Raw genomic sequence first — 24,380 nt, forward strand, 5'->3', positions numbered from 1 at the left:
TACAATTCCATATTTGTCATTGTACAGTGCACCTTGCACAACAAGGCTACCATATACTTTCAGAAGTGATTATTGCATCTTGAATTCTCCTTGGATCCGCCGGATATAGTTGTTTTCCTTGTCTACTTATAGTTTTGCAGGTTGTTGAGCGTATGTCGGGTCAACGCAAATGACAACCTAAGTGGTTTTTCACATCACAAAAACGGATAATAAATAAGAGATGCAGAAGTACTGAAATCAACAAAAAAAAATAGTAATAATCAAACGCCTTTCTCCTCATACCTTTCCAGCACTTTTACCAGAATGAAGGTACTCAACAGCATCGGCAACTGAATGTAGGCCAACAAATTGTTTGGGATCTATACCAATCTTCAAAACATAGATGAACAGATAATTGTTAGTACTTTATTAGCCAAACCACTCTTTGAAGTACACAAGATAAATTCATCAAGAATGAGTGGATAATACTTTATTAGCCAAACCACTCTTTGAAGTACACAAGATAAATTCATCAAGAATGAGTGGATAATACTTTATTAGCCAAACCACTCTTTGAAGTACACAAGATAAATTCATCAAGAATGATTGGATAATACTTTATTAGCCAAACCACTCTTTGAAGTACACAAGATAAATTCATCAAGAATGATTGGATAATACTTTATTAGCCAAACCACTCTTTGAAGTACACAAGATAAATTCATCAAGAATGATTGGATAATACTTTATTAGCCAAACCACTCTTTGAAGTACACAAGATAAATTCATCAAGAATGAGTGGATAATACTTTATTAGCCAAACCACTCTTTTTAGTACACAAGATAAATTCATCAAGAATGATTGGATAATAATCAGTTCTATAACAAATCCAACTCAACTTCTTCAAGCCATGGTAGTAGATAGGTTAGAAATTTGATCCGGCAAAAATATATACCAACCTTAAGCTTTCCAGAAGAGAAAAGATTAACCAGTCTATCCAAATGCTCTTGCCATAGGTGAGCAAATTGTATCAGGAAAAATCCAGCCTGAGAACAAACTCACACAACCAAATTAGCAAAAGATGATACAAATACCATGCACTTGAAAAACATGACATCCAGTCAGAGCTAAGCACGCTTCTATAAAATAGTAAAAGGCAAATTAAGCAAGATGATCACAAGCAATGCCAAAAAATCCTATTTGAGATCCACAAACGAGGATCTGACAACATATTACCAAATCTCTTAGGACATGGAAGAAACTTCTTTACTAACACTACTTCTTTGGGTAAAGTTAATAATGTAGGTAGTCATCAGAGTCGCATCTGACCAGGATACCTCTCTATTGTCATCGAACAATATAGAAGGTTCTCTATGGAGATACAACATAACACCAAATATGGGGGGACAAAGAGGGAACCTTCTTCCTCCATTGTCATCAAAGATCCAAATGACATAAAATAGGTTTTTCACTCATCGTAGAGCTTTGAATTCCCTAAGAGATCTTTTTTAACTGACTTCACTCAAAAATCTACTAACTTCTCATTCCAAATCAATTAAAAATTTTAAAAATTAAAAATGCAGCAGTTTTATGGTACAACCAATTCAATTTTTCAGCAAGAATCTCCTAGGGTTTCGAAGGGCAGAGAGGTCAAACTGTTATTGCTCAATCAGTGAATTAGTTTAAATAGGTCATCACACGTCCCTTTCAGTTCATTAGTTACAACAGTTCCCCAGCTAACTGAACTTCCCTTCCTTACCTGCGTATGACTCACGTGCAATTTTCTCTTATTTTTGGGGGTTACAATCAGGACCTTTACAAATAACCCCCTCTTGGTAATCATCCTTGAGGATGAAATGTGGTGATGGAAATTTAGCTCTCATAAGGGACAACTGCAAAATTGTGTTTAACCCTGAAGAAAATAGGTGACTAGTGTAGGATTCCTGTTTATGCTCTTGATCCTTCTGGTCATCGTGATGGAGAGACGGCGTTAGCTAGTTTAGAGTCTAGAAAAGAGATTGCGAAGTGTTTGGATTATTCTGGAAGGCAGCGAAAACATATTGGAGTAATGGTTAGACAGAATGTTGATCCAAAAACAGTAAATGTTGCTACTGAACTAAGCATTATGTATGCAGTTTTTCTGGAACTCATCAGGTGCAGACTATCTACACCAATACCTGTGTTTTCATTGACGTTGTGTACTCGAAGCTTCACCACTCGCCAAATTTGTTCCTGTTAGGAACTATGCTAGCATGCTCTTCATTTCCTACAAAAAATGTACATGCTCCCAAGCTAGGTCAGCCATGGATTTCTTAACAACATCAATTTCTAGTTGGATTTTTGGTAGTTGATATCCTTCTCCATGGCTGCCATTGCTGTCCAAGAATCGATACTCTGATAATATTGTCACCAATTCAAATTTGTAGCAAGAATCTCCTAAAGAACCAAGGAAGAAGGGTCCCCGAACAGAGATCTAGTTTTTCAAAGAATAGGAGGAGAGATCAGAGAGAGAGAGAGCACTTATAACATGATTCCGTTAGATTTCTTGATCTTCTATACTAATGACAATAATTGACTAGAGGTGGCATCTAATGAAGAAGAAATTATAATAAAATTCCCTTGAAAAATATGTTGATGCGGATCCATTTCAAATTAACCTATCAAACTCCCAGAACTGGGTATGATGATTGATTATGTATAAAATTTTGCAACCTCTTTCCATTCTCAGTCTGGGAGTTCCTGAAGATAGGTCCAAGAGCACTTGGTTTTCATCCCTCCTTCAGAGTTCAGCTACTGTGGCCTCTTTATCTAATCAAAACTAAACTGGGGAACTCATCTTCTAACCTTTCAGGGCCGAATTCCAGCACCATAACTCAAACCTAAACCAGATTTGGTTGCTGATTGCTGTTACTAACATCAAAAACGAATGAGCAATCCTTGATCATCTCACCATAAAATAGCCATTATGCTTCCCTTCCCAGAAAACCACCCATACAATCAGCACCCACTTCCCGATGGTTTGTTTGAAGATGCATATAACTAAGCATCCTTCTCATATGGGGCCGTTGCCCTTTAGGCTTTACCACCAGACCAAATGAAATCAAACATACAGATTAACGTGAAGAGTGTTATGCGTTAGTAATCAAGCATGAAAAATAAAAGTCACAAGATCTAAAACTCATACTTTAGTTGTTCTATAACTTGAGTGAAAATTCATAATTGCAATCAGCACATTCATGATATGATACTGTGTAAGGAACATATTAGATCACTGAAACAACAGACAGCAAGACATACCACCGTTTGACTTTTCGCTAGAAGCTTTTCACAAATTCCAGTGTAATTCCGAGGTTTCCACCCATGTTCTCCTTGATACTGAAACCAGAACATAGTGAGTTGGCATTCAAAGTCAAACTAACAAGATAGGTGTGTTGAGACACCAATAGAAATTGTATTTCTAAGAGATCATCACAGCAGCCAACAAGAAAGAAGAAAACAAGATTAAATCACCCAAAGAAGAATAAGAGTGTGCATCTATGAGAAGTTCACCTGAGAAATCATTCCAATGACAACAAGTCGTCCATAGACAGCCAATGCATTCAAGCAAATGTCAAACATCTCACCACCAACGGACTCGTAGACAATATCAGTACCTTTAGGGAACTCCTTCTTTAAAACCTGGTAATGGAAAAATGTATATACAACTAATTATAAAACTTACCTCTAATCTGAAACTAAGACATCATTTGCTCACCCATAAAATCAGAACTACAGCAAACACTTAAGAACTTGTTTCAAAAAGAATTGACAAGCAAAATAAAACAGCGTACCCACCCTTAGCAAATACTGCACTAGGTACTCATGTTTTGCTGCTAATATATCTACATGGTAATGGTCAACTTGCACTCTCCACCCACTACAATGTTCAAAATTCCATTTCATGAACTTAAAACATCACAGAATCAGCCTCGCATGACACTCTGTTTCCACATATTGATTTTATTTTTACACATGTTCTGGGCCCTTTAGGAAGAAACATTACAACAAATGAGACTTCTGTATATAAAGCGAAGTGTGACAGACACTCATCTATATCAATGAGCTCTTGGTTAGTGATACTAGGTGAGAGAAATTCAGCTCCTCGGAACAAAATATTCTACCCATGACGGCTGGTGGTGAAGGTGTACTATGATGATATTCCTTTTCAACAGTGAGGTGACAACACCAATTGATCAATCAACAAACTAAGTCTCAGTCCCAGAATTATTGGGGTCAGATATACAAAACCCTATATCCATTCCGCTCTATTCAGGTCCATTTCACTCAGCTACGACATGACTTATTTTTAAGGCAAATTAGTGATTCTGTGAAACTAGAGGTTCTTGAAAGATCCCCATTCAACAACTCTTTTCCCATTAAGGATTTTTACATTTATAAGAACTACCCTGGAGGGGTTCCATGCCTTTCCTCAAAGAATTTTGAGGCATTACATGCTTAGTTCAATGCAATAACACTTGAATGACAAAACTAATAATATGATATTTACCCAAGACAACATCGTGCAAGTTATAAGCACATATAGCCAGTGAGTTTGAGAAACTTAACAGCTTTTATATCTTCCACTTTGTAGTCAATGACTCGATCGACTCCCAAATCCTTAAGAAGCTTAGCCTTTACATAACCTCCACAAGTTGCAATTACTGTGTTTCCAGCTAATTTTGCGAGCTTCCGTAGCAAATAGTTCAGTATGTGTTAGTAACCTTAACAATATGACAATGAGAAGTAACAGTACAATACAATATATATATCTATATTACCTTAAAAGCATGAACTCCTTGAATGTTAAATTACTATAATATCCCTAACTTAGGTTATGACTTTTTCGATGAGTTGTGACTTTTCCTATAAGTTGTGATTTTTTTCAAAGGGTTGTGATTTTTCGATGAGTTGTGACTTTTTCAAAGGGTTGTGATTTTTTGATGAGTTGCGACTTTTCCTAAGAGTTGTGACTTTTTCATTAAGTTGTGACTTTTCCAAAGAGTTGTGACTTTTTCAATAAGTTGTGACTTATCCAAACGATTGTGACTTCTCAGAAAAATCATGACTTTTCAGATAATATTGGTTCATACTACCCTTTGATGACTATAAATAGAGGGGAACCCTCTCAATTTTCCACCACAATTTTTTTAATCTTCTACTCTTCTTCTTGCATTTTTTATTTTTTTTTGACATTTACAAAAAAATCTGCAATATTATTTTTTGTTAAGCTTATTATTCAAATCTTCGCTTAAATAAGCAATACTATTTACTATAACATATATTTTTTGAATTGGTAATCCCGTGCAACGCACGTGTCAAAAAACTAGTATATATAGATAGACACAAGAAACAGGAAGAGAAGATATGACATAATTTCACCTATATAGACACTTCCAGAGGGAGAAAATTTTGAAATGTGGAACGGGAGGACATAAAAGAAAATCAGCACAACAACTAGAAAAAAATTAATCTAGTAATTAAGAAGCATTCTGAAAATTAATATTTTTACCAAGTTCCTTGTTCATTTTTTAAGTTTAACCTGCACGGCTAGTTTCCCATTTTCAAAAGAGAGACAAAAATACAAAAGATAAGTTGTACAATTTCACTGCAAGTTTGTTTGATAAGAATGGTATTCACAGCAAATTATTTGACGGGATCAAAAATATTTTATGATAGGTCAAAAAACACTTATTATTTTCCTTATTACATGGCAGAGCACACTTTTATTATCTTATATATGTTGTGGATAAGAGGTCTTAACCTAACTACTCTTATTATACGTTCGTTTATCTTTTAAGCTATACCTGCACTGCAAATTGCCCTGTTGCTCCTGCAGCAGCAGTCACGAGGACAACTTTTCCCGATTCCATTTGAGCAGCCTACAGATTCAGTGGTAAATAATATAATTCAAATAAGAAGAATGAACTAAAACATTCATAAATCAACCCCCAACTGTTATGAAATAGAGTGCACACTGTACATGGCATGACTATAGACAGTCCTTTTTCACCAGAGGCAACAGAAAAAGGGTAAAAAATTCTTCAAGGAAGATTAAATTAACCTTTTCCAAAGCAATTGATGCTGTGAGTCCAGAGGTAAGCATTGCAAGTACTTCTGGATCTGGTTTTGCGACAGGAAGGATGTGTTTGGAAGGGACCTGAATGTAGAAGCCAAATTACATAAACTCACCAAGGAAAATGAAAGATTAGACAATTCAAATCTGATTAGAGTAAATGTGCAAAACTGTAGTTACCATGACAAATTCAGCATAACCGCCAAAAGTCATTATGGCAGCAGGCATACCAATCTTTAAATTTCTAACAGCATCACCAATTGCAGCAATTATTCCCACAGCCTGCAGTACAGGAGGCTTAAATTTGAGGCAAGCTAATTCAGGAGTTAAAAGAATATATAATGAAGAAAGCATGGAAGTACTCCAATTTAAGGAATTAAATTATGATCAAAGTAGAAAACTGACTTTCATTCAATACTCCTTAACACATTCAGAAACCAATTCAATCCTCCAGTATCACGACTAGTACAAGCTAATAAAACTGTAGTTTACCATAACATGGTCAAAATGAAAGGCTAAGAAGGTAGCAATAACATAACATGACCAAAGATTACATTAACAGGAGCATATACATCTAGGCTTTCACACTTGCAACTGAAAGTGGACTGAAGTACATACAGTATGGTTTAGTGCAACTGAAATTCAACAAAACACACCAAAGGCTAATTTTAGTCATCTTGTGTTGAAGTTGACTGAAATCTAGCCAACTTAAGGATGCGGATATCAGGGAGGGGTGATGGAAGAGAAGGAGAGAGATGAGATAGGTAAAGGAATTTTTCTTGGATGCCTCAGTTAAGAAAACAGGCTTTAAGGAGCGAACAATTGGTTTGAGACTTGAGTAATGGAGGGGTGCTCATGTAGACTGGGAAGGAAACTAAGGAGAAGACTGTTGCCTCGAGTCTGAGTCATATTTTTTTTGATAACCATGGTGTCCGGGCCAACTTTGCACACCTCGACTAATTTCATGGGATACCAGCGCAGTTTAAAGGACGTTAAAAAAAACATGACATTTGAAGCAGTGTTATCAAAGGTGCGCTTTAAGCGCGCTTATGCCCTGAAGCCAAGCTCAAAATGTGTTGAGCGCTTTGCCTCGCTTTATGTGCGCTTCAATGTCGTCATCAAGGTTCTAAGGCAAACTTTTCCTTGCCAATGAGCCTCTTATGAAGTGACACTAAACAATTGATATTTCATTTTATCATAATTTTTTTCAATTTCTTTGGTCATAAATTTGTCATTAATGTTTATAATTATTGACTAAACATATATATTTGTATTTTTTCTCTCTTAGCGCCTTTTTCATTAAAGCACACGCTTTATTTGCGCTTTGTGCTTAAAGCCTCCACGGACCTTAGAGCTTTTTTGCGCTTTTCGCCTTTGATAACACTGATTTGAAGGACTGACACTTGAAACCATTGCACCAGTCAATACTTTTAGCATAATCCATCGAGTCACAACCAATTTTTTTGTAAAACAGAATGAAAAAACAAAATAATGCTGAAATAACTTCAGTATATGGATTGATGTGGATAGTTAAATCGGTTCTAACTGATTAGTGCACATCCCTATCCATGTCTAATTAGCAGCTTCCAGAAAGCACTACCACTTCGTTTTCTTTTTTGTTATTTTACTTTTTGGATCAAGTAAAAGCATCACCAATTAGTAATAAAAAATATAAACTGAAAGAGCTAATGCAGTAGACTCTCATCCTTGTGGTTCATTATGTTATATATCCTAATCGAATCAAAAAGGGCAAATGATACAGAATCTCAAGTGAAAATGTGCATCAATAAAACACTGAATATGAAACTAAGTCAGTACAACTACAATTTACGCAAACATTTTCTGCTGACTGCTTGACTAAAATACCAATAGCCATGTAAGCCTGAAGGACAGTGTAGGAAACTGCTGCGCTTTATTTTTTCCAAGTGCCAGTAGTTGTACCTGTGGATAGGGCTTTCGTTTCTATTGATCCGTATTCCAATCTATGATTTTTATGAATGACATTTCAGAATCGTGCATTTTGACAGAAATTAATAAAGATGGAAGATAGCAGCAGCTATAAGGTTTTCCCATGCTGCTCCTTCCAATCTCTCCTCTATACACACACACACACACACATTTATAGACAATACACATAATATGTAGTGTATGCATGTATGTGGGCACGTGCTGCATGCATTTTTTCTCTTACAGAAGATTTCCGAATTTCACCAACAAACCCAAAGAATTCAGACAGTTCTTTTGTACCTCGAAGCCAGAATCCAGTGGAAGGAGGGAGGTGATGTCTTTGCCATTTCCACTGAAATAACGCCCTGAGCTGAAGTTGACCTATTGCAAATGCTTCTGTCAGTGAAGAGCTTAACCATGTGTGTATGTTCAGTGGGGGTGGGGCATCAGGGGGGCTTGCAAAATGGCTCAGTCAGAGAAGAACTTAACCATGTTTGTGCATGTGTAGGGTGGAGGAATTTGGGGGGGGAAGGATGGGGGGAGGGGGGAATATGCATTTCCCCAAAAGGATCTTAATAAAACCAGCTAATTACAAATTATTTTTTTTGAAACTGAAAAGAAAAGTTTTGTAATTAGCCCGAACAACAAACAAATAAAAAGGATACAAATTCTTTCTTGATTTATAGAGATGCATTTGTATTTTCCAGCTACAGAACATACAAATACAGCTTGCACAGACTGCATGAGGACAGGGAACCACAAAGTCTACTCAATTATTTGTTCTGATGTCAACAAAACTGAAATTGTTTATTGCAGAAATTCAAAAAAAAAAACTCACATCACTAGCATTAACACCAGCATAGATGACTTTTAATAGAACGTGATCTGCCTTGAGAGGCAACCTCAATTCAGTGCGCACAATTCTGGTAGCACTACGGAAATTGTGACTCAACGTGTGAACGACTCTGGGGAACAAGAATCAGAAGCAGAAAGTGTCAAAATCATCAGAAATAACAAGGGAGAACCTCCGCAGAATTAATAAAGTAACAAACAAAAGTAACAAAAGCAAATAAAGAAAATCTTGCAACAGTAATACTAGCAGCATTGGCAGTCACCAACTGCATATGCCAAAGAGAGGTTGAGGTGGAACTAGGGGTGGCAAAATCAAACCCAACCCGCCTAACCTGTTTAAGTTTGGGCGGCTCGATTAACTGAACCCATTAAAAATTGGGTTATTATGTAACCCAAATTGACTCCTGAGAAATCTTATAAAAATATTCTTAAAAAACATTTTTTAAAAAAATTGATATGTTATATATAGCCATAATAAAGAAAAAAATAATTTTGTTAGGTACTAAAATATTTTAAAAGAACAAATAAAACAATTAAAACTTAGTAGAAATTGGATTGGTTGGGTCTTGACCCGTTTTATGACCCATTTACCTAACCCATTTTGACCCAAGCAAATTTGGGTTGGGTTGGGTTGGGTCTTGACCCACCCAAATTTGACCTAACCCGCCCAATTTCCACCCCTAGGTGGAACAATAGTAATGTGATTTCTTTTCTTTTCCTTTCTTCCTTCTCTCTATTTTTCTCTTTTGTTTTTTGCTCTCACTTTCCTCTGTAGAAGGAGACATTTGTAGATCGGCACTGTGATAACACGTGCAGTTAAAATTTCACACGTCCTCAACAAGAGAAAATAATCAATCATACACATGATCTTTCCAAGAGTAGAAGAAGAAATCATACAATTACTTACACTTTTTCAAAACTGTGAGGAATCTGAAGATCCATTGGAACTGTGATCAAAGATTTTTTGCGTGTTTTCGAAGAGCGGAGGAGGTATTTTGCTTCTTCACCAGGAGTTGGCCAATACTCCAGACCCCTTCTGTTAGTAATCCAAAGACATGACCCTGCTTTACTCTCATCTCTGATTAGTTCAAAAGCACCTGTAAAAAGCAGGTATTACAGACTTTAAACTAGAAAGCTATATTTCATGTTCTATGTTTTTGAAAGAAAATCTTCCCCTCATTGATTTAATTCTGTCTTGAAAGGCATACTTTTTCCATATTCTCCAAGCTAAACAAAACAATTTGAAATAATTTAATGGTGCAAAGGATTTCACCAACCCCTACCCCCAGCCCCAAAGAAAGACACTGAGTTTGCTTGTTTTGGTCCTTCAAACGCAGAAATAAGTGGACCACCAGTGGAATAAGAAAAGTATCAATCACGCAGCTTAGAAATCCATATCATGTGTATGCCCAAATAAACATAGTGGTTCGTATTGACAGTAAAAACATAATTCTAAGGCAACAAAAATGGAGTAAAACATACCTTCCACCACAAGTTCCATAGGAACATACCCTCCAAATCGATCAACATATGAACCAACAGCCTTTTCTGCCAAATCAGTTTGGACATACTGTGTACAACAAGTAAACAGTAAATTCTTGTCTGAGGTTAACACGCATCAATCATGTTATGTGCTCTTTATCCATATCCACATATCATGTTTGGAATATAAGGCAGCTTTCTAGTGCCCCATAAATATGATGCTTTAATTCTGAAAGCCATTTCTTAACATTTTGGTCAGAAAGAGCAACTTCAGTGATTCAAGGAGTCCTTTAGCCCTATTAGGGAAAAAAGCTCTCAGACACAATAACCGAGGAATGGTCTAAATCAGCAGGACCCCCCTCTCCTACGTCCTCCGGTGATCCTTCTGATCACCGGATTTCATTTCCTCTTCTCTTTTTTTCTTTTCTTTCCCACTGTCCTTGCAGGCGAGTTCCAAATGGAAGATAGTATATACTTTGCAGTTGGATTCAAGTCCTACGACATCACAAGAACACCTGGTACGGCGGGAGCATGGTACGACTGGACGGAAAGAAATAGAAAATCTATTACGAGAACGACTTTTAATGAGAAGTCAATGGAATGGATCGTGCAGATTTTACGGGAGGCATCAATGACAAGGGGGAATATGGTGAAGAGATGGAAGAAAAAAGATGGGTTCTCAGAAGTTTTTTGTTCGAGGAACTACAATAAATATGGGCGCTACATCAGTTTAATAAATGTAAAAGGCAGGAGGAGGGAAGTTATCATCATTCCTGAATTAAATTTTAACTCAGGGTGGTTGAGCTTTGCGGAAAAGGTTGGAAGATTCATTAATAGTCGTAGAAAGTTAATGAATGGGGGCAATCACAGGCTGGTGAGCAGAGACATTCCATATGCTACAGTGCTAAGGAGCATTAAATGGGCTAATAAAGATTCAAAACTTGCTGAAAAAGAGAAGGCAGCTCTAAAAGGGGATACAATCTTTATCAACGATGATCCAGAGGAGTACAGTGAAGTGCTAAAGAGAAGTTTGGTGGGTGCATTTGAACCTAGAGCCGGAGAGATAGTGACCCTGTCAGAAATCAGGGGATGGGCTAATCGACTGTGGAAACAAACACACAGCTTGAACATCTACGAAATGGGCAATGACTTCTTTCTATTTGAGTTTGCACTTAGGGTCACAGCAGAGCAAGTGATTGAAGGGGATTGGGAGTGGAGGAATAGTCCAGTTATCCTCCAATGGTGGAATCCAACAATAGGTACGAGATGCGGAAAGAGTAAAGAAAATTCAACTTGGGTAAAAATTGTAGGGTTGCCTTTGCATTTTTGGGATCAGAAAATTTTCAAGGTCATCGGAGATTTCTGCGGGGGGTGGGTAGAGACGGAAGAGGAAACCCAATTGAGGAATCATCTCAAATGGGCAAGAATCAGAATCAAAGGAGATGGAGCAGACATACCCAAAGAAGTGACCATCGACGGGGGCGGAATATGCTACACGATGCAAATTTGGGCAGAATCGCCGGTAAGAGTATTTGCCGGAGAAGACCTGAACTCCGAGATCAGTACCCAGCGGTCAAGAGGTGGAAAACCACTGGGTAAAGGTGAGGCTCCTCTGCAAAGTCAAAAAGTAACTGCTACAGCTGGCAGAGCAGGTGTTGTGTCAGAGGCACAAAGTCAAAAAGTAACTGCTACAGCTGGCAGAGCACGTGTTGTGTCAGAGGCATGTGGGCAGTCCTCCAAGTCAAACGAAATAGTGGGCCGGGGCGAGCCCAACTCAAAACAAAGCCCAATTCTAAGATTGGGGCCAGAACAAAATAAAGAGGGGGGCCTGGTCAATAAAAAGTTTGGCCTGGCAAGTGAAAAACAGGGGGAATTTCTAGAAGGGTTAAGTGGCATCAAAGAATTAGCGATGCAGTTCTTACAGGCTTACAACAAATGGGAAACCTCGAGTATGGTGGAAAACACCGACATCTCAGCTAAAAACAGAGAGCCGGTAAACAAGACGAAAGAGGCTGTTGAACTACTATGCAACAAAGCAAAGGGGATTGATCATTCTAAGGATTTTGGGGAGATTTCAGGGGTACAAGAACTAGTGGAAGGAGGCATGCAAATTCAACAGATTCACGATGCGGAGCCGGTTTCCATACAAAACCCTGGGTACCATACAGACAGCGAGTTTGAAGCATCCAGTTGGATAAAGTCACATATTTTGGAGCTCAGTAAAACTTATGGAGTGGCATTCGAAGGTTTCAGGGAAGAAACACATGCATTACTAATGAAGCTCGATGAAAGGAAGAGTGTGATGGAAAAGAAAGGGGCAAACAGTGCAATGTCAACACCTCGTCACAGAGGAATTGGCAAGAATGAGTTGAAGAACTTACAGTCAGATCTGAACGAGGAGGTCGAAGGTGCAAGGAACAGAGGGAGAGTCCTATCACTAACTCTTAAATGAAAGTAAATATTTTATCATGGAACGTCAGGGGGATTAACAAGATTTCAGCAAGGAATCTGGTTAAGAGCTCTCTTCTAAAATGGAGAGCTGATGTTTATTGCCTTCAGGAGACAAAAATCAGTAAAGATGTAGAGGGGATAGCCAAACAATTGTGGTCTAGTAGATGGATGAAATGTGGGTATTCTGAAGCTAATGGTAGTAGTGGGGGGATACTAATTATGTGGGACTCAAGAGTATGGACGGGTAGTTGTGTGGAGGAAGGCAAATACTCAATCACTTACAAATTTGAAGCTGTTCACGATGGTTTTTGTTGGTTTCTTACTGGCGTATATGCTCCACACACCAGAGCTGAGAAACTGGAGTGCTGGGAAGAAATTGCAGCAGTTAGGGAGCTATGTGGAGGCCCCTGGGTCACCTGTGGGGACTTCAACACTATCAGAACAATGGCAGAAAGGAGAGGATGCAGAAGAATAACCAATGTAATGGCTGATTTCTCGAGTTGGATAGAGGATATGGAGTTACATGACCCTCACCTAAATGGTGGGACCTTTACCTGGTACAGAGGGGCTGGCCACGACAGTGCTGCGAGACTGGACAGGTTTCTCTATTCAATTGAGTGGGAAGTACAATTCAGAAACATAAGGCAACAAATTATGCCTAGAGTTATATCTGATCACAATCCAGTTATGCTACAATGTGGTGACTGGGAACAGAGGAAGGCATATTTCAAATTTGAGAACTGGTGGCTTAATGTAGAAGGTTTCAAAGATCTAGTCCAGAACTGGTGGAATGGTTTTGTTGTGGACGGATGCCCAGATTTCAAATTCAGTATGAAGCTAAAGATGCTAAAACAGAAACTTAAAGGCTGGAGCAGTGTAACTTTCGGGGAACTTAACAACAAGAAGAACAGCTTGTTAAGTGAGCTAGCTGAGATGGATTTGATCCAGAATGATAGGGTGCTGACAGAGGATGAGATGATGATTAGAGCAACAGTTCTAGTCGAGTTAGAAGAATTAGCGAAGAATGAAGAATCCAGGTGGAGACAGAAGTCCAGAGTGTTGTGGCTGAAACAAGGTGATAATAATACCAAGTTCTTTCAAAGAGTAGCAACAGCTCATAGGAGGTGCAACACCATCGACAGGCTGATTATTAATGGGGAGGAGAATAAAGATCCAAAAGAAATCAAAGATCATATAACAGAGTTCTACAAGCAGCTATACACTGAATCAAAAAGTTGGAGGCCATCATTTGTGATGACAAATTGCCCAAGAATAAGCCAAGAGGAGCAGGAATGGATGCAGAGACCATTTTCAGAAGAGGAAGTGGTACACATTCTCAAATTGTGCGATGGAGACAAAGCCCCTGGTCCAGATGGTTTTACTATGCTTTTTTTCAAGGAGTGTTGGGGGATCATAAAGAGCGATGCGATGCAAACAATCCACAATTTCCATCAGAATGAAGTGTTTGAAAGATCCTTGAATGCCACTTTTGTGGTATTAATCCCCAAGAAGCTCGGAGCTGCGGAACTCAAGGATTTTAGGCCAATAAGTTTGATTGGTGGAATGTACAAAATCATCGCTAAGCTGATCACCGAGAGAATGAAAACAGTGATGGGGAGACTGATTGATGAGCACCAAATGGCTTTTTTGAAGGACAGACAAATAATGGATGCCTCTTTGTTGGCAAATGAGTTGGTGGACTCCAGGGAAAAACAAAAAATACCAGGTATCCTATGCAAATTGGATATAGAGAAGGCATATGATCATGTCAACTGGAACTACCTCTGGGAAGTTCTGAGTGAAATGGGGTTTGGGAGGAAATGGGTGAATTGGATCAAGTTTTGCGTGTCAACAGTGAAGTTCTCAATCATTATAAATGGTAGCCCTGAAGGTTTTTTTCAATCACAAAGGGGATTGAGACAAGGAGATCCCATGTCTCCTTTCTTATTTCTCCTAGCAATGGAGGGACTCAACTACATGGTCAGAAAGGCTAATGAAATGGGGTGGATAAGAGGTTTTGGTGCACACACAAACAGAGCCAATAATATGGAGGTCACACACCTTCTCTATGCGGACGACTCTTTAGTATTTTGTGGTGCAGAAGTGTCGCAAATTAGACATTTGAGGGCAATACTAACCATTTTTGAAGGCATATCAGGACTACATGTAAACTGGCAGAAGAGTTGTTTGTTCCCGGTTAATCAAGTAAATGACATGCAAGGCCTTGCCGACAACCTGGGCTGCCAAGTAGCTTCTCTTCCCACCAAATACCTGGGGATGCCCTTGGGCGCCAAGAACAAAAAATTGGAAGTATGGAGTGAAGTTCTGGAGAGAAGTGAAAGGAAGCTGACAAGGTGGAAGAGTCAATATATATCCCTGGGAGGTAGATTGACTCTCATAAAATCAGTTCTGGATGCACTTCCGACTTATATGCTAAGTCTTTTCCCACTACCAAAAAGTATTGGAAAGAAACTCAACAAGCTGAGAAGGGTCTTCCTCTGGCAAGGAAATAAAGAGAAGCAAGGATACAACCTGGTTAAATGGGAAGAGGTGACAATGAGCAAAGCACAAGGAGGTCTGGGCATTAAGAAATTGAGTACTCAGAACACTAGCCTGCTGCAAAAATGGTTGTGGAGATTCTGTTGTGAAGATATGGCATTATGGAGGAGGTTTATTGCAGAGAAATATGACCTACAAAGCAACTGGATAACTGAAGAGGTGAATGGCACTTTTGGGTGCTCTGTGTGGAAAACCATCAGGAGGATGTGGCCTGATTTCAGTGCAAAGGTGACCTTCAGAGTGGGGAATGGTTTGAAGACCAGTTTCTGGAACGAGACCTGGTTAGGTGACGTAAATCTGAGGACACTTTTTCCCGATCTGTACATTATCAGTCTACAGCAGAATGACACTATAGCGCAAATGTGGACCCCTCAAGGTTGGGACCTTATGTTCAGAAGGGCCCTAAATGATTGGGAGGTTGGAAGAGTAGCAGACCTACTGCATGTTTTAAACTTGTTTCCAGGCACTGTCACAGAGCCGGACAAACCAGTTTGGAGACTGCATAGCAGAGGGGTTTTTACAGTTAAATCATGTTATTGGGAGAGGAATACCAATCATCTCCTGACAACAGTTTGGCCTTGGAAATTAATCTGGAAAATTAAGGTTCCTTTAAAAGTTGCATGTTTCACCTGGTTGGTAATTAGAAGAGCTTGTCTCACCCATGAAGTGCTACAAAGAAGAGGTATACAGATCTGCTCAAAGTGCTACATGTGCGGACAGAAGGCTGAAGTAAATGGTCATTTGTTTCTGCATTGCAAGATAGCTACAGATCTGTGGAACATGTTCGTTTGTATACTCAGGGTTAACTGGACAATGCCCAGAACCACTTTTGAGGTCCTAACACACTGGCAAGGAATTGGAAAGAGAGGATCAAAAGAAGACTGGTGGAAAAATATCCCTGCTTGCATATGGTGGACACTATGGAAGGAAAGAAATGGGAGATGTTTTGAAGGAAAGGTTAGCAGCCCAGAGGAGATCAAGATGAAATGCCTTAGTCTTTTGTATTTTTGGTGTAAGCAAAATTTAGTGGGGGAAGTAGATAGCCTTGTGGAGTTTAAAAGCCAATTGTAAAGTTAGTTTTGTCTTTTTGGATTTGAGTATGATGGCACCCCCTGGGGGTTTGTAAATCCCACCTCATCGATTTTGATGAGGTCTTTTGTGTGAATACAAAGTTACCTATTTCAAAAAAAAGAGAATATAGACAACTTCTAGTAATTTATATTTTATTTTGTACAATGTTGGACTGGTATGAATTTAAATGGAGAAATATGGACAGTAAGGATTCATACGGCCAACCCAACTAATTTGTGACTAAGGCGTAGTGATTATTGTTAAGTGGATCATCTCTAACAAATTAAGTTTTCATATGAGGTGATCATACAATTCGTATCAGAGCCTACAAAGGTCTTGATTTAAGTATCAACACTACCCTTCATATTAAAAAAGAAGAATCCACATTCTTCCCACACATGAAGGGGTGCAATGAAGATATAATTAAGTATTTAGAAGTGCATCCTCCCTAAGAGTTTAAGGCTTTAGACGAAAGTGAGTGCACAATTCAACACCCACCCACCTCCAAAAAAAAGAACATACATTCACCTTCTTTCTTTTTGGGTATATAAAAGTGTAACTTGTCTCACAGCTTAAACTTTTAGATGAGGTGAACACAATTCAACACCTTCTACTCAAACCCACCTTTCTTTTTGGTTAACCAGTTCAACTTCTCAAAATCATATCACCTCCCATACGCCAAAGTGTTAAGAAAGGAAAGAAGTCTCAAAATTAAAATTGAAGCTGAAATGTCCAAAGGGCGGGTCACAGACGGATTACTCGGTTATAAAAAAAAAAAAATTGAAGCTGAAATCTGCTTGATAAGACCCTAGTTCCCGCTTCCACCACCCAGAATCCTTCTTGTTTAATTTATAACTATGCTCTGGTTGAGGAGGGTGCCAGCAAGGTCATGGTCCCACTAGAAATTCTGTACAAAAACTAGACTTCTATTGGATCAAAATGCTCATCTTTTGCAAGGACAAAATGCCTTTCGAAAAAATACAGCATACATGGATAAAGGCCATTTCTGATGGTGTTCAGCTTTATATAGCATCCCGGTTTATTCAAAATTCCATCCAGTAAAAGGATGTCATGACCAAGCTGGTAAATAGCTTAGCAAGAAAACCTGAACTTCCATCACTTTGCAGCTATTATTATGGTAGTAAAATGTGTCTGATCCATCCTGCTTTAAAAGTGCCTTCTGCAGACAAATCCATCCATATCGAATCAATATTTACTTTCTTTTGTTTTGGCTTGAATATTTAACCATCTTAAATACTTCCCAAGAAAAATAAATTCTTTAATTAAATTCCAATTCACAAAATTAAGTGTTCAATTGACAGGTTGGGGCATGACTGAGCAGGTCAAACCATGTTGTAAGAGTATAACTTATGACCTACTTGCGCTAATCCAATATTTAATTTCTTGAACACCACTCAACCTTACTATTCCCTGTTGCTTCTTTGGACTTCACATATTTTAAAATCGTGGTGGTAATTCATTTTTGTATTGGCTGTATATTGTCTTTTTCATCCATTTGATTTTCTTTCTCTCTCTTTTGTGCCCTTTCTTTCTCTCCAATATTCAAAGATGAGTTGTTTGTTTTCATGGAGCAAACCAGAGGCTCGAGAGATGGTGATACTAAGGCTTTTAGGCCCCCTCCAAATGGAAGTGATAAAATAGGGGTAACAGATAGCATATATGGGCCATATCTGAGACTGAATAAAATCTCTGTAGTTGTGTGTGTAAGAGAGAGAGAGAGAAAAAGAGAGTCACTTTCTCTCCAGCAACCTTATATGAAAGATCAGAGTACCTCAGGGCAGAGCACATTGATGCGGATTCCTTGGTGCTTAAAACGAGCAAGTGATCTCGTAAACATGACAACACCCCCTATAACAAAAATTGTTCTCATTATAACCAAAGGTTGGAAAGAGAAATAATAAATTTGTGTTTCGTGTACTAGACCATCAGAAAATAAGAGAAGAAAATAGAAATGGATGATGAAGACAGGAAATCAAGAACTAATTTAAGACCAAAATGGGGAAAAAAGAGGGCTGAATGTAAATAATATGTTCATATGGACTAGCATAAAATATTAACCTTTGGTGGCAGAATAGATAGGGCCTGTATACATCGGATAGAGTCCTGAAGAAGAGCCTAAATTTATTATTACACCTGGCTTTTGGTCAGTTTGCATGGCTTGAATCTGCATAACATGCGTTTATTAGTTATCTGACCATGGATGGATGAACCAGAAAGAGTTATAAAATATTGAAACATACTTGGAACCTGTTGTACATATAAGGTGCTCTAAAAGCTAACGTTTCATCACAAACTAAAATCCACTAACAGAAGTAAGAAGAAAATATGTAACTATATACCAACAAACTTAGCTTTATATACGAAACATCCTGATTTAAGAGGTTTATTATAAAGTAATATCACCTGATCTGGCCATTATTGTTTGTAGGAGGCTGTAAATAGAGTTTCCACTGATTAGGGCACATAGTTAAGAATTTTAGGATTAAAGCAGAATAAAAAATATTTGTATATCCCAACTAAAGAAAATATCACATGGACAATGGTATGGGCATCGGGTTCAATTATGCTAATATGTATATGACAAGCATGTTTTACTTTGAAAGATTCATACCAGTACCGTGTCTTAAGCATTTGAAACAAGCATGTTTATTGGAGTTCAAGATAAATAGTGTTAATAGAGAATTGTAAGATCAAGTTGTAGTATTACTCCATTGACATAACCTTACAACATCCATTCAAATGCTAAATAATTTGTCTATCACGGAAAATTAGGGATTCTCTAAAGCTAGAGATTCTTTAAATCTCACACTTAATCCCTACACGGACACTCAAGTCTCTAACAAGAATATAAAGATTCTTGACAAACATTGGATCTAATGTAGATGTAAAGATTCTCATTTGTAAGGATCTTTTACTTACATTATGTTTTGTTTGTAGTTAAGTTCACATTAATTCTGAGAGGTGATAAGTCTTTTGAGGCAAATTAGGTCTACCTTATCCTCTTTTGTAGCCTTCAGTTGTCATATTATCGTACCTAAAGACTGCATATGGAGTCTAATGCAACTGCACATAACAAAAGCTCCTTACTTGCTAAATGATTCCATAGCTCAAAACCTAATAACCAATCTAATGTGAACATTTACACCTAATAGAGAGCATTTTATTTCAAGCACAAGTAGATATCAACCTTAAAAGTTTTGAGAGGACAACCATCTATGTTTCTCTCCACAATTTTAGATGTGTAAGAATATTGACACAAGAAGAATTTTTTCTTGGTTCCAGTCAAGCTACTTAACAGCTGTAACATGGTAAACATTGATATCCATCAACTAGCACAACCACAAAACAGTGAATTAGAATTTACCGCAAGACGAGTGCAATCTATAACTGCGACGAGGTTCACATTAACTACATGTCTCCAGCTTTTAGACCCATCAGTTCGATCGTTGTGGAATGGAACATTATCACCGATGCCTGCACTGTTAATACAGATATCTAGTCCTCCATATGTTACAAAATGCTTCTCAAAAGCAGCTTTTAGTTCTCCTGCGCAGATGTTGAAGGTTATTTAGAGAATAGGTTTTTATTTTGCAGAAGACTTACACGATGAAAATTATGCATTAACAAACCTCCAATGAGTGTATTTTAATATTGCAGAAGACTTACAAATAAACAAGCAAACAGCAATTATGCTTCAATCCTAAAAAAGATGGAGGTGGCTATATGAATCCTCACTGACAATGTCACTTCATTTTGTAGAAGACTTGCTTGATGAAAGTTATGCATCAATAGACTTCCATACATAATGTGTGTCTGTGCGTGTTGTAATCATCAGCACATATATCCAAGCCAAAAAATCAGTGCATGGATCAATCAAATAACCGGAAAGATTCTAATTGTTAAGGCTTTCTTTTGAATCTTGAGTCTTTTAATTAGAATATGTGATCCATAAAATTAGCACTCCTTTCTGTTAAGGCACGGAATGATGGTAAGTAGTCATTTGAACGCATCAAAGTATAAAGGAAACTGAAAGAACCAGGACTTGTTCGATCCTATTATTATCAATGGTACTACAAGCATCCAAAGATTAAGGACAGCGTCTCTCTATTTTTTAAATGGGAAAAAGGACAGCATCTTATGCCTGCTCAAAATTTCAACAAAAGCAATTCTGAGCACCGACCATCAGATGGTTGATAGACTGGAAGTTTCAAAGTGATGGAGATTCCGGGAGGTTACTATGCTGTAATACTTCAAGGTATGTTTGACCATGAAATTCTATCTCTCTGAACATAAACATCAGTGCATTATATTGTACTCACCAAGTTGTATGATAATTTTGTGTGCCTAAACCTATGAAATTAGGCACCTCTAAGATGTGCCTTCATTGTTTTATTAGTCTTTATTGCACAAGAAAGGCATAAAGACTAGTCTTTGAAAACACATCGTCCCATTGTTAACAGTGTGCCAAGCAGATGCACTCAGCAACTATGGCCAGACATAAAATAGCCGAATGGATAGGCATTCTTAAGCTTTTAAAAGACTGTATCAGCAATTTAGATAGACAAGACTGAGCTAAAACCTATTGGGAAATTTGGAATATGACCAAGTTGCACATTTTTTAAAAGGTTATTGTAGCAAGAATCAATCTATTGCATCTCTAGCTCAGATTTATGCACATAACCAACATATATTGTTAGTTGCTTTTGTTATTGGTTCTCAAAATTGACAAGAATGCGCCATGTTTGCTTGATCAAATTGACACGAATGCGCCATGTTTGCTTGATCAAATTGACACGAATTGACGAAATATATAAATATGCTAACTGTTGATAATACCAACTGACTCGAGAATTTTGAAGCATCGAAACTCTACAGTTCCTCTCTTCTCACTCTCCTATTCAGCCATGAACCCCTCCCCTTCTTTCCCATCTGACAAACTGCAAATTAGCCATGTTTTTTCACATACTTACATGAACCTTAGTAATAAAAACACCCAGCAAGATTGTTCTTAAGACAAAAGGCCCTAGCAAGTCCAGAAAGAGAAACCCCAACCTAAAGGCTTGGTACCCTTGAGATTTGAGAATGTTGTCCGACTCACACCCCTCCCCCTCAGGATGTTAAATCCTCAAAACTACACAGCATTTGCATTTCATTTACAAGAACATTTATGAATATGTTTAGAAAATGAAAGGAATTTTCAATAACTTGGCAAAATGACCCAAACTACACAGAAGTTTCATCTTCAAACATGCCTAGACACAAACTGCAAAATAGCAATGTTTTTTCACATACTTACATGATGTGCATTGCAACAGTGCTCATAAGTCAAGTTGAGGAACCTTAGTAATAAAAACACCCAGCAAGATTGTTCTTAAGACAAAAGGCCCGAGCAAGTCCAGAAAGAGAAACCCTAACCTAAAGGCTTGGTCCCCTTGAGATTTGAGAATGTTGTCCAACTCACCCCCTCCCCCTCAAGATGTTAAATCCTCAAAACTACACAGTATTTGCATTTCATTTACAAGAGCATTTATGAATATGTTTAGAAAAATGAAAGGAATTTTCAATAACTTGGCCAAATGACCCAAACTACACAGAAGTTTCATCTTCATACATGCCTAGACACAAACTGCAGCGCGAGAATTTAGGGGGTTTACAGACATAAGTCCAAAGCAGGTACAATTATAGTATACCACAGATAAATACACATACTTCTGGACCATCATAAAGGTGGGAGGTATTAGGCAAGTGGAGTCCAATCATAACCGTGCATGTGCGACATTTCAACAAAAAAAAAGGAACTTCAAACTAAAGGAATATTCTGAATAATGCAGTTGATTTTGTCACTTCTCATTCCAACCATAAGATTCATTTCGACTCAAACGACTTAAACATGTTACGTGCCTGTATTAGAGACATCACATCTGATGAACATAACAACTGGAAATTCCAATCCAGAATGGAACTCAGCGCACTCTTTCTCAGCAAGGCCTGCAACTTCTTTGCCTTTCTCTTCTGAGAAATCAACAATTGTAACAAAAACTCCCTTCTTGGCAAGAGCCAAACATAGTGCCTTACCTGCACGTGAACCATACAGAACACATATTAACATTTAGAAGTCTTGCTTCACAGCTTGTAGAATCTTACAAAAGGCACTTTATCAACGCATCATAGAAAGACATTTAGCTGGCTAACCCGAATGTTACCTTTAATGGAGCTCTATAAGCAAGCATAACAAAAACCTTAGCTTAGAAACTCAAAAAAAAAGAAAAACAGAATAGACATCCCTATTTTTTTATAAAATAAGGCAAGAACTAATATTCCTATTAAAGTATTAAACTAGAGCCCTCCATCATGATTATTTAAAATCAATTGCTTGATTAATCAACTCAGTACCAGATGAGCAATTAACCACAGCGTTTACTAGTTCATTCATACATATTTACATATGATGTGTGAGTGTCTATGCATATGAGTAAACAAACATGGATATATAGCCGAACCAAGCAACAACTACACCTCAGTCCCAAAAAAATTGGGGTTACATATCCAACGCAACTAATGTAACATATTTGAGGACTGATACAAAAGTTGATTGGCAGAATTATCGTCCGATAATAGAGCAAGTCCAAAAGCTTCCACACGGTGTTACACACCTGTTTTCTCATTGATACAAGCATGATTTACATTGTTATTAGATTCCAGACAACGAGAAGCTCCCACAACTCATAACTATATCAATTCCTTAAATTAATACACCAATAAAGCGATTCCTTCAGTATCTATCTAGTGCATCTGATAGGTTTAAACTTAATTTCGAGTAATAATGCAGAGCAAAATAGCAAATATAAAAAAGAGCTATGATGAATTGAAGTTCAAAGTAATAAAATACCAATTCCGGAGGCACCGCCGGTGACCAACGCTGATAGGCCTGGCTTGAGCTCCATGCTTCTCAACACTCTACCGATTTGATCAACTGGTTAGTGTGAACAGGTAAGGGAAAACGGATATGTGAGACGGCAAATTTAATTTGTTCTGTTTCAGATTTACGTGAAATCGATTTTATAAGTCACTATCTATGGGATTGCCCATGCCTGGAATTCATCTTTCTCGAGGAAAGCGCCCGTGTGATTTGTATATTTTTTACTTGGCCGGCATTTGTGATGAAGATTCGGTTATTTTGTTTTGGGATAATTTCAGAGATTTCTTAGTTTAATATGGAGGACGTTTTGACTATGAGAATTATTTACTCCCTCCGATTAAGTTATCCACGTGGTGTTTTAAATTTCCGGACCACTTGAAATTTATATATATCATTCGGTATATAAAGTTTTTGACTAAGGGTTTATTTTCATACTTTTATTTTTTGCAGTCACAAATTTTCTGTTATTCTTTAACGTGTTCGTGTTTGCTTTTGAAAAATATGCAATATGTTAACTCATCTGAATGGTTCACTTGGTTTGTCATTTTGTCTAAGTGGTTTTTGATTATCTTTTTTTAATCATTCTTAAAGATTAAATCGATAGCTGATAAGTCAATATTTTAATAATTTTATAACGGTTTAATATGTCTACAAATCGACAACCAATAAATCAAAACAATAAACTTCAATATCGTAAATATTTTCTCCCGATAAATATATATGTAATTAATCCCCCCTACAAAATTGAAACTTTTACATGTTATACTATATGTGTCATGTATCCAACAGTCATATTTATCTTTAAGAGTTTGGGTGTAAAACATAAAAATAAATAGTTTAAGGATAAAAGTTTGGTGTCTTTTTTTTGTTGTCATGTTTGTGATAACTTGTTCTATCATTTACACTTAATCATAAGATAATTAATCTTGAAGTAACTTATTTCCAATCAAACGACCCCAAATAATTACATTTTATAACTCTTCACT

At 37.6% G+C, this 24,380-nt stretch overlaps 2 protein-coding genes across 3 annotated transcripts in view; one reads left to right on the forward strand and one right to left on the reverse strand.

The window, feature by feature from the left end:
* Positions 1 to 24,380, forward strand: part of LOC125815375 (probable LRR receptor-like serine/threonine-protein kinase At1g67720) — a 191,655-nt gene that overhangs the window by 55,289 nt on the left and 111,986 nt on the right. The window contains exon 1 of one of the 2 annotated variants that reach the window (XM_049494838.1): positions 5,716 to 5,719. The exons of the other annotated variant lie outside the window; for it this stretch is intronic. The gene's annotated coding sequence lies outside the window, so the exon portion shown is untranslated. Of the gene's footprint in view, positions 1 to 5,715; positions 5,720 to 24,380 lie in introns of those variants that run through there. 2 annotated transcript variants of the gene reach the window in all.
* On the reverse strand, positions 24 to 23,640 carry LOC125815402 (uncharacterized). Its single transcript, XM_049494865.1, has 18 exons — positions 23,365 to 23,640; positions 22,377 to 22,550; positions 19,840 to 20,021; positions 18,534 to 18,639; positions 18,247 to 18,323; positions 10,374 to 10,461; positions 9,799 to 9,988; positions 8,878 to 9,004; positions 8,340 to 8,420; positions 6,273 to 6,374; positions 6,081 to 6,176; positions 5,824 to 5,898; positions 4,586 to 4,705; positions 3,530 to 3,658; positions 3,278 to 3,355; positions 940 to 1,026; positions 283 to 369; positions 24 to 177 (listed from the first exon to the last, which is right to left on the reverse strand). The coding sequence occupies exons 1-18, from the start codon at positions 23,417 to 23,419 to the stop codon at positions 127 to 129; spliced, it is 1,905 nt and encodes a 634-aa protein (XP_049350822.1). The 5' UTR covers positions 23,420 to 23,640; the 3' UTR covers positions 24 to 126.

This window comes from Solanum verrucosum, unplaced genomic scaffold (genome assembly GCF_900185275.1).
Source record: "Solanum verrucosum unplaced genomic scaffold, falcon-dt-bn FXZP01000261.1, whole genome shotgun sequence".
NCBI lineage: Eukaryota > Viridiplantae > Streptophyta > Magnoliopsida > Solanales > Solanaceae > Solanum > Solanum verrucosum.

What these genes read in the sequence shown, in the direction of transcription:
- LOC125815402 (XM_049494865.1), bottom strand. Translation starts at nt 23,419, where the DNA reads ATGGAGCTCAAGCCAGGCCTATCAGCGTTGGTCACCGGCGGTGCCTCC. An exon ending in AAGTGGAAGATATAAAAGCT is followed by an intron (nt 3,659 to 4,585) that starts GTTAAGTTTCTC and finishes TTCCATTACCAG; the next exon opens with GTTTTAAAGAAGGAGTTCCC. An exon ending in TCTCTTCTGGAAAGCTTAAG is followed by an intron (nt 370 to 939) that starts GTTGGTATATAT and finishes TATGTTTTGAAG; the next exon opens with ATTGGTATAGATCCCAAACA.